We start from the raw sequence: 11,543 nt of genomic DNA on the forward strand, positions 1-11,543 counted from the left end.
ATCTGAAATGTAATTTCCTCATTTACATTAGTAAAAATGAATGGTGAGTTTGCAGTTCACCATTTGTATATATATATATATATATATGTTTTTAAGCATGGTTTGCCATGGTTAACCCTGCTCATCTATGACTTACCATGCTCCTTTAGCATTTACTATACTTTCTTACACTTTGCTATGTTTTCAGCCAATTTATTTTAGTACCATGATACCATAAGAGTATGAGTGTGCTGCTACAGTATATCAGGATAGATTGATTGAGTTGTCATTCCTAGTAGTGTTAGGGTTTGCTAGTGGTTTTGTTTGGAATAATAGGGTGAGCTAAATGTGTTTGGGATGTCTGGATTCTGCATTTTCAACAAAATAATTCCATGAACAGTGGTTAACAAACAGCCCCACCCTACAGTCAGATTCATTAATAGTGTGTGTGGGGGGGTGGGGGGGGTCAGCTGTGTGGGAATGGCACTCTCCACTCTCCCTGGACCCTGCCTGGCACTCCGCTCTTCTGAGGTGTGGGTTTGGGAAAGCGTCAAGTCATTGGAGCTGCAGAGAGGGTGACCCTTCCGTGCCCCCTCCCTCCACACTCAGAGTGTGCCTGCGGAGGTGAGAGGCTCTTTAGAAGAAAGAGGTATGAGTGACAGGCCTGAGAGGCAATGCCTAGCACAGCCAGTGTTAGCCTGAGTCCTCTGTCATGAAGCAGCCATTCATAATTACTTTTTTGTTCAAAGTATACATAATCACTGACGAATGAGAAATGGAGAAATGTGTGTGAGAATGGATGGTGTTAAATGTACATGTTTTTGTTTCCTGGGTCCCTCTTGGAAACAAGCTGGCTGGCTGTGCCAGCTTAACGAGGTTCTCATGGTGTGCATCAATTAAAAATGACAATAGGAGATCGGGATATTAGCTAGAGAAAGCTACTGATGCATGTGGATCGATAATATCATACAGTGGCTAAGATCATTGCGTGGGAACAGTAAGGTCAGCAGGTCCCACCCAGCCTGTTTCATGAGTACAATCAGAAGGTTTCCAGTATTAGAGCTTTCTGAAGGTTTGAAAGGTGCTATCTGTGAAGGTGCTGCTTTGTGAATCCCATTAAAGCCAATCTGAGAGGGTGCCAGCTGTCACTTCTCCAGAGATGTAGATTGTATCAATGTGCAGGAGGGAGTCAGTCTTTACTGAAGTGTGCCTGTGGAGGTGTGAGAGTGGGTACGCTGGAGAATGCTGGCTCCCTCTCCCATCTCCCTGTCCCTCACCCTGCAGCCCCTCAGAGGTGTGGGTTTGGGAGAGCTGCAGAGAGGGTGACCCCTCCGTGCCCCCTCCCTCCACACCCAGAGTGTGCCTGCGGAGGTGAGAGGCTCTTTAGGGTAGAGGTGTGAGAGTGACAGGCCTGAGAGGCAGTGCCCTAGAGCACAGACAGCCTGGCTCAGAACAGGCCTGTCTGCAGCCATATCTATCCATTACTACACACTCTCAGCAGCACTGGCCTGCATAGACCCCTATTCATAACAACAGTAGTGAATATGCATTATATGACAAGTGGAATCCTAGCCATTCAATTTCATTGGGACAGTTGGATAAACAAATGTCACAAAGGTCCATAGGGATCGCAGCAAGTTGATGTGAAGTCAGATTGGAAGCAACAGAAAACCCAGAATCTTATTAACACCTTATTATTTTAATTATTTCAATATATACACTAGATGTGCGATAGATAGATAGATAGATAGATAGACAGACAGATAGACAGACAGACAGACAGACAGACAGACAGATAGACAGACAGACAGACAGACAGACAGACAGATAGACAGATAGACAGATAGATAGATAGATAGATAGATAGATAGATAGATAGATAGATAGATAGATAGATAGGTATAAACTTGATGCACCCTGCGGTAATTTCTTACTTCAAGTAAAACAAGGGTGTAAAATAAGGCTATCTGGCCACGATACCACTGCTGACTTGGTTTTACGAGGTAAAGTTGTTTGACTTGAACAGGGTTTGGTTTTGGTTTAAATGTTTTAGAATATCTTGACAGATCCATTAATGCATTACATCATTTTTCCTAACTGGATTTATAATTAATATTGCATAGCAATTCTGATATGGTAGAACACTGGTACTAACGTGGTAGCATGGAACTGTATTGAAATACAGGAATGTTACCATTGCAGTCCCATTCTACCGCTACCAGTGCATAGTTCATAGTCTTTCTTAACCTCTTAGCACAGAACCATTGCATTTCCATTGCAGTGCCAGAGCTGCTTTGCTGTTGAAGATTGTTTAAAAGCCTCTCTTCATATCGATTTTTTCTTTTGAATCTGTGGAGGTGCTGCTTTGGGAATCCCAAGGCCAGTCTGTAAAGGTGTCAGTTGTCACTTCTCTAAAGGTGTAGATTCTAACAAGGTGTGATAAATTATAGCTCTCTCTAGTCTTCATTGAAGTGTGCCTGTGGAGGTGTGATGCTGTGCCAGAGACACCTCCCAATCAGGGAGGAGAGGTGTGAGAGTGACCAGCTCTGAGTGGGAACGCCCCGGTCAATGCACAAGGGACATCAAGACACACTCAGCTCTTCATTTTTTCATTGCCCACACAGTTCCATCACCTTTAATTTTTTTACAACAGAAAACAGAGGTTTCCCCAAAGACATTATCTATACGCTGCAATGTTCTGAATCAATTTGCCATGTGAGACTGGTAAAATAGGCTAGCGTTTGTGACATATTTTCCATTGGATCATCAAGGTGGCCATTGATTTACAGATTTTTGTTCTTTAATTTATCCATGAATTAGTCCTAACAAACCTCATCAATGGTGAACTGGCAAGATTGCATATCAGTTTCAGACATTCATATGTCTAGCTATACTCTGTAGTTAAGTGTATATGGCAGCAGTGTGGAGTAGTGGTTAGGGCTCTGGACTCTTGACCGGAGGGTTGTGGGTTCAATCCCCAGTGGGGGACACTGCTGTTGTACCCTTGAGCAAGGTACTTTACCTAGATTGCTCCAGTAATAGCCCAACTGTATAAATGGGTAATTGTATGTAAAAATAATGTATAATGTGATATGTTGTAACAATTGTAAGTCGCCCTGGATAAGGGCGTCTGCTAAGAAATAAATAAATAAAATAAAATAAATAAATAAATATGCTAGTAAACAATTGTTATTTATTTTTATGAATGATAGTGCGCTTATAAAAGTTTACCACGGTAATTTTGCACAGGAATTATGCCATTTTCCGATGCTTTTGCCATAGTTATATTATACATTTACCACAGTTTACCAAGGCTTGACATGTTTTTTTAATTTTACGTACCATACCTCTCTGTGCTTTGCAATGGTTTACTATTCTTTTATGGTACTTTTATAAGGGTAACGATCAGAAGGAAGGGGGGTGACACTTAAAAAAGAAAAACCCTTATTTGCAGAGACACAATTGAGCAATTAACATCTACAGTACATACACACAATACAATAGATAGGGAACAAATATTGCACGTATGGTAGCTGACTGGTAATGATAATTAATAATATAAAACCCTAATATGTCAAATTTCAACTTTTCCATTAATGGGACAATGTGATTCAAATCTATTGTAATATCTACAAGGTCATTAGGTTTACAGATTTTCATTCATGTAAATGAATGGGGCACAGTCGTATCTGGCTGGAGCTTGGCTTTCTCACCTCTCTCTCTCGCTCTGGGCCCCTCAGAAATGTGGGTTTGGGAAGGGGTGAGTGGAGCTACAGAGGGGGCGACCCCTCCATGCCCCGTCCCTCCACACCCAGAGTGTGTCAGTGGAGGTGAGAGGCTCTTTAGGGGAAAGGTGTGAGAGCGATAGGCTGTAAAATCCAATTTGGAAAACCACTGGAGCGTCACTGCAGTGGAAAAGCAGTAGATTGTACTTTGGAATGATAGAAGAATGTTCCTGTGTTCTAAAAATCTCCCAAGCCCTGGAATGTATCTGGGGAAAACCAACATATCTGAGTTCACATGATTCACAGACACAACTTTATAAATCAAGCTCATCCCAGAAGTAATTAAAACTAAACAGTAGCTGCAGTTGCATATAACATGACAGGATATAACATTCATGATACTGTAAATTAGAATTGTGATTAACCACAATCACTAACCAGTTTGTGACTTTAACAGTAAGGTATACACATACGCATTCATACACTTATATATATATATATATTGTATTATGTATACTAGAACAATTTCATGAATGCAAAACGTATCCATGAAAACAGACTTCATGAGTTCAATCTTTATAAATAGGGCCCTCTGGTATGTAGAAATAGAATCAATCATTCTATAAGAATGATGCTGCTGGATCACTCTACTGCACATCCTCCCTGGACTCTGCCTGGCTTGAGTTCAGGGTTGGGAAGGAGCTAGGTGGAAAGGCTGCAGAGAGGGGGACAGCTTTTTGTAAAAATGAAAACTATAGGAAACTGAGTCAAGCAAACACACGTTTCTGCTAGTGCCTTCATCAGGTTTCTTCGAAGTACACTGATGAAGGCACTAGCCCAGTTGTATGTTTACTTAGTTTCCTAAGAATTTTACCTTACATTTCGAGTCAGGATTTTTGAATTTATGGATGAAACGTGTATGCAGTAAACTAAACTGTTTAAACTAAACTGTTTATATGAACAGTACATTGTGAAATGTAACTACTTAATCTGTACTCACTATTTTGTAAGAAACACATTACCAAAAGTAACCATTAATGTTTATTTTTTACCAGACAATCTTTAAATAAACGAGGTAAATGTCGAATGTCACAAAGTTACTGAAGCATTTCAGTCTTCCCTGATTCATTTGTTTGAACTTTATACCTGGGGGGGAAGAATGTCTCACTGCTGCCCCCAGTGTCCCTATGCTGTTCTGCACTGAGAAGGTGTTCCAATGAGTTGAGCAGGGAGGCTGAATACGCAGTAATAACAGGATATAAGGGAATTAGCAGTGGCCCCAGCAATAAGCTAACCTAGAATATACATGAGCAATCCCCTATATCATTCTTATAGAGAAAACAAAACAGACAGGTATTAAACACATGATAATTCTGGAGAACAGTGGGTCTGCTGAAGCATACAAATGAATGAATTCCACTTACCAACAGTTTAAAGAACATTATTACCCTACTGTATTGGTATTATTATACATCCCTATTCATAAGAACTCAGGGTAGTCTATGTAAAAAGTTAGTTTAATTATGTTTTAATATCCTTTGTTTTATATATATATATATATATATATATATATATATATATATATATATATATATATATATATAATGTTTGTTTTATTGCAAATATTGCTGTACTGTAATTTAGGAGTATGTTATTTATCTTCAGACATAGACTATTATTAGTATTATATGTGTAGGCTGGAACCATGTAAAATAAAAGTTAACATTATTAACTTATTTCTAATGTAAAACTATTGAATAAGACACATGTGGTACATGAATACATCCATGATTGATTTATACACTGAAAATACATTTAGAACTATTGAAAAGTGACAGAATTCAGGTTTTGTATTATAAAAGACAGAAAGACCTTCTTTGGCTCTTCCAGTAAAACTCCTGCTTGATCACTTTAACTGTGCCTGGACAGATGAGGATGGTATTGCTCTGAATCAAAATTGAAACCATTTAAAAATAAATCACTTTTACTAAGTTTGGATAAGTTTGGATAAAGAGGTTTATGAATGACTTTTGGTACTGATCATGCAGATGCGCTGTGTATTATGGAAGCACTGAGGTCTGCTGAAATACCTTTCTCGGCGGGTACACAGACGCTCTCCCCGGGGTATGTTGCTGTAAAACCTCTTGTCTGAACTGCCAGCAAATGTGAAAATAGATCCTTCAGAGCAAACGAGTAATACAAACAACCGTCTCCAAACTCGTGTTTTGATAGGGGTCATTTTAAGAGATTCAGCATTTGGATCTTGGGGATAAACTTGTGTCTGGGTTTAATACAATGTGGTAAAGTTGTAGTGGTGGGAGTATTCAGCTTCTTAAAGGTGTTAATTAAAATCCTTTTACCTACAACAGAAGCCAAATTGTCAAACGTTTGAAGATAAAACAGCGCACATTTTAAACAAACGAAACCTTTTCCTATTGTTTTTTTTTTTTTTTACGCTTTTGATTTTTAAAAAGTGGAGTTAATAAAGCTATTAACAAAATGATAAAACAGGACCTACTATGCACTAGTGGAAAAGTTAAAAGAAAGTGCATTACCCGGTTAATCGTTTTACTAAAAGGAGTCATTCACCTAAATACAGATTATATGTTTTGTTTTCAAAGAAATTAAAGGCTATAACTATTCAAAATAAACCACAAGCAATGTTTTTTTTTTTTTTTTTTTTTTAGTCCGTTGTCCATAGATTTTCCAAATTAACTAAATTAACATCACATTCAGATGCCTTTTGTCGAATTAATGGGCATTCAGATAGCACTTTTGCTGTCCCATTTACGCATTTTGTTGCAGACTCTGCCAGAATGTGGGATGCCCTGCTGGGACAATAAGCTGCCTATAGAGTCAATCAGACCCCATTAAAGGGTCATTACTTAGGAATACATTTACAAACGTTTAACACTTCAATCTCAAATACTGTAAAACGCGCGTAATCTACAATGCTCATGCATTCTGTGCACGTGCTACAAGTTAAATGTGTATATTCTGTAAAATAAACTATTTACGCCTAGAGCAAGTTAATGCACATGCAATTCAGTAGGCTACCAAATATAAAAATGTTGTTCAACAATTCAACGTCACTGTTAATAGGCTATACATTTTAAATCCGCAGAAACAATTTGGTATAGGTATGACGTTTTCTTAATTATTCTTGTTCATAAATTACTCTGAAATGTAAAATGTAATTCTAATCTCATTTAAAATGTCATTTCATGCTTTGAATTGTTCACCACAATTTTCTAAACATTTAAATAACGATGTGTGTCATTTTCAAAAGTTTTTGTTAAGTTCAAGAAAGTGTATTTAGTTATTGATTTTATAATGAACAGAAGCACATCCTGCCCAGATAAAAAAAAAAAAAAACACACATTTTTAATGACTATAGTTAGCTACACATATGTTGTATGAATTTGGAAGAATGCATACAGTTATTATACCACTATAGCAATGCTTTACATGTAGGCTATATCACCACAGTACTAGTCCCACTGTAAAACATTTAAAATCCATAGTTACTCTTCTTTACAGGCAATAAACAAATGTTACAACATACAGCAGATAAGCCCTTGGAGTTTCAATCCAGGTAAAGATTGTTTCGCGTTTTCGCCCATTATATAAATTAATTGACGTTTATGACTGCCTTGTCTCCAAACAAGAATACTCAGGCGCTGCTTTAGTCTGGGGGCTGGATACTAATTTTCCCTCTTAATTACTTTTGCACTCCTGCTCTATAACTCCCCGCGGGTTTTCCTCACAGATGGTGTCTAACTTTCCCCCTTTCTGTTATCTTTAATCACCTCTCTCGTACCAAATTTCTCACCACCGGCCTCACCACCCGCTGTCGCGCTCTGTTTATTCAACTGGGCCACTTTTGACACCAAAATGCAAATAGCCCCATTCATTTATCACTGTCCCTCTTCCCGAGGCCTATATAAACTCTGGAGAGACTGCAGCAAATCACAGAACCGTCGTGCCATCGACCCGAGAAGTCACTTGAGAGAGACAGAGAGAGAAAGCGCCAGTGAGAGACAAGAAGCATTCATTTTTAAGGATAACGGCAGAACACAGCAATGGAATCCACCGCATTTTTCGCTAACCTGACACCGTTTGCACCTGCTCCTAGCTCCTACCTTTACAGCATGGCTCTAAACGGACTAGCTCAGAAAAGCAGGTAGGTTCTTTCTTCATTGTACTACGTGTTTACAGCATTCAAACTGCAAGATGCATTCTCGTGTGGCAGTTTTATTTGAATAGTATACATACATATATATATATATATATATATATATATATATATATATATATATATATATATATATATATATATATTATAATAATGATTAGCTGCTTTCCAGCCAGTGACCTGAGTTACTCATTAATATAATTTCTTTTCTCCAGCCCACCTTCTCTATGGAGACCCTGGATCATGACCACCAGAGACATGGAGAGAAAGAACAGGAGACAGCAGGCTTGTGTAAGTTTAATTTCTGTGCAATTTATAGTTTGCAGAATTATATTCCCTTGACTACTCTCTTTAATTGAAGTATATATATGTCTGCGGTAGTTGTTGGTTTGCGCCTCACCCATGGATAGATACCATCTGTCCCAGTACTTTAAACTTGTATTTTAAACTGGTCCTGTCAGTCACAGAAGGAGAGAACTTGCATCTTGTAATGGGATTAGCACTACCGTGCCAGAGAAGAAGGTGTAGAAATGAAGTTGATTTAAGAGAGAAACATAGATGCTAGGGAATTAACACCCAGAAGAGATGCCATATGGCGGTCTAAAGCTGGTACCAAACAACTGAGCTGACACTGAAGGTGAGACTTCGAACCAAAAGGCTTCCAACCCCTGCACCAGTACCGGAGACGAACACAAACAAAACTGAACCCCCTGTGTACCTGTGAGGGCTTCCTATAGAATTGTCCACCCGCACTTCAAAGTGTTTGCCAGTTAAATCCTTTTGATACCCTTCTTGTTTGGTGTCTTGTTCACAAATACAGTGCAGGTTCCTTTATTAATGTACTTGTTCTGTTTTCTCTCCAGCCTTACGCCAGACCTGCAAACACAGAAAGCTTCACTGAAACAGAAAAGACGCAGCCCCTATTCCAGCACCCAGTCAGGTAAGCATCTAGTTTTGTCTTGTGAATGTGCTGTCAATCTGATTCCAGACTATACCCTTAACAGGAACTTTACTCTTCCACAATTCAACACAAGTAGAAGATCTTTATTCTATCGGAAACTTGTGAACTTGCATGAAAAGCTGACCTGGGCACTGGAATCATTTGCAATCTGCACCTTCCATTATAGTGTTATTATTTCTTGGTTAGATAAATCTGATTTAGTTCAACCAAACCTCAAAATTCAATTCTAATTATCCTTTTCTTTCTTTTTTTTTCTCCAGACTATTTTGGCCCAAATCTAAATCCTACGACTACCTGTACAGTGATGGGGAAAACCTCCTGAAGAACTTCCCAGTCCAGGCAACAATTAGCTTCTACGAGGAGTCTGACAGCGAGGATGAGGAGGAATATGATGAATCTGAGAGCGAACAGGAGGTCTCTCCAAAACACAAGGCTCTACCTGCAACCCACTTCACCAGCTACAACTGAACCTACTATCAACAGCTTAGAACCTATTTATTTATTTAAAATTTAGTTATTTTATTTCTGCTGGAAATGTATGGTGAAAAACAAAGATCAATTGACTCTAGGAATCAGCTGAAGAGAATCTTTGTTCTTGTTGGCAATAGAACCCAAGTCACCTAGTTCCTTCACTGTTTTGTGCTTGTTAAGATACTGAGCTGTTCAACGTGCCATCTGTTTAATAATCTTGGTGTGATGCCTAAACTTTGTTATTTATTGTTTTTAGTATTAGACCTCGATTGTCTCATTTCTTTTGATTTACTGGTCCCATATTGGGGTTGTTTATTTCAGAGGAGTGGCATAACATAAAAAAAAATTTGTAACAAATATATTAAAATGTTATTTTTTTTATTTGTTAATTTATGATGCAAAAAAACCTGTACATATTGTAAATTGAAATGGTTTTGTACAGAAATATAATTTAAAACCAGAATTCTATTTAAATAAAAACTTTCAGAAAACCTAACTTTTGTTTTTGCTGCATATAGTATATGCTCTATTGTGTTTAAAACAAAATGGCCTTCAAAGTTGCTTTTCATTTTGGGATAATCACATTATCTTTGCCTTACCCTTTTATCAATGCTATTACCACATGGTTGCAGCTCATGTGTGTTCATTCAAAAGACTTGAAATCCGCACTTCCTCCCCCCACAGCAACATCCCAAAATGGAGCTTATTCTCTTGTTCATTCAACTGGGTCTCCTGTCACTGCAGGGGAGCAAAGGGCCTTTGATCTCCCAATAATGTACTTCCTGTCAAGACTTCATCAAGCCCTCACTGTGGGTGGCAACATAACTTTAGCCGTCTGTGATGATCACTCTAGATATGAATCTATCCGATATGTTATGGCCCGTGTCTGAGCCTGATTTGATTACTTCTTCACACCCTACAGCATTACTTGACGTGATGTGTCACACACTGTTGCCTTCACTCAAGTCACATCAAAGACAGCACCAAATATTAGAGCACAGGCGGGGGGTGAGGCATTTGTTGCTCGTTTGAACCTAACCACTACCTAAGCAACATGTTCTCTTCAGATGCAGCAGGGTACATGCAAACTATCTGAACAAGCAATGTGCCCCCACTTATTCATTTATGCTATTAATTTAATATGAATGCAGAACTACAAGGTTTCACTGAATCTTCATTTTGCACCAGGAAATGGGATGCTGAGCTGGTGCCTGCTAAAGCTGGTACCAAACGCGGACTAATGTCCCATCCTCTCAATCTGCATGTATTCACCCGTGCCAGTACTTGTTGGAGGCTAGTGAGTGTGTTAGTGAGGTCAAATGTGTTTGTAAGACTTTGCCAGGCCGGACGCTGTGAGCACAAGGTAACCTGACATAAAGGCTGCCCTAGGATAACTTATTAACCAAACATGTCAGTTATATTAAGTGCACTCCACAGCTGTAATAAGGAAATGAGGGACATCAGTTACATGAAAAAGTTTATCAGCAGGGCCTATACCCACGGCTTGCACATGTAAAAATATAAGTTTTACATACAGACAGAATGCCTGATATTTTTACTACACTCCACATTCTGGTGTTCTCAATAGCTTGTTAAAACTACCGTAAGGAGTCGTGTCGCTCTTATTAGTTTATCGGCCTCTAGGACGTCATGAAACACACACACACCCACGCACATCACAGCCCTGTGACTAAACCTACATCACTGTGCGCCTCACGCTTTCTTGTGGTCGTGACACAGACACACACGGTTTCCCAATAACACACACAGACAGTTTCAAATGCACTACACCATGCTGATCCCAACGACATCTGTTTTCTATACCGTTTGAGCACAAAGGCTCAAAGCGTTTCAATCCTAAATAACCCCGTCCAGTCCTAAATCTGTCAATGATGACCAGAGCAGCTGCGATTCAACGAGACCGAATGTGGATCAAGAATTCCTATAAATCAATCAATCAATCAATCAATCATAAGGAGCCGCCCAGAGCATAACTATCGAACATACGCAATCTCAATAGGGTGTGTTTCCTATACTGGGGCTTGAACTATACAATACAATATTACATATGATATAAGACACCCGGTCACTCAAAATAAAAACAACAAACCATGATCCCCAACTTCCCTGCTTGATGCAAAACATCTTTTCAGAAAAATAAATAAATAAATAGCAAGGGGACTAGACCGTGAGTTGTAGGGATTTTGGTAGT

General features: G+C 38.9%; 1 protein-coding gene across 1 annotated transcript; it reads left to right on the plus strand.

Annotated features, from left to right (window-relative positions):
- The first annotated feature begins 7,640 nt into the window (after positions 1-7,640).
- On the plus strand, positions 7,641-9,799 carry LOC117430170 (protein ripply1-like). Its single transcript, XM_034049968.3, has 4 exons — positions 7,641-7,887; positions 8,115-8,190; positions 8,763-8,839; positions 9,121-9,799. The coding sequence occupies exons 1-4, from the start codon at positions 7,787-7,789 to the stop codon at positions 9,326-9,328; spliced, it is 462 nt and encodes a 153-aa protein (XP_033905859.1). The 5' UTR covers positions 7,641-7,786; the 3' UTR covers positions 9,329-9,799.
- The last annotated feature ends 1,744 nt before the right edge of the window (positions 9,800-11,543 follow it).

Source organism: Acipenser ruthenus, chromosome 26, assembly GCF_902713425.1.
Source record: "Acipenser ruthenus chromosome 26, fAciRut3.2 maternal haplotype, whole genome shotgun sequence".
Taxonomy (NCBI): domain Eukaryota; kingdom Metazoa; phylum Chordata; class Actinopteri; order Acipenseriformes; family Acipenseridae; genus Acipenser; species Acipenser ruthenus.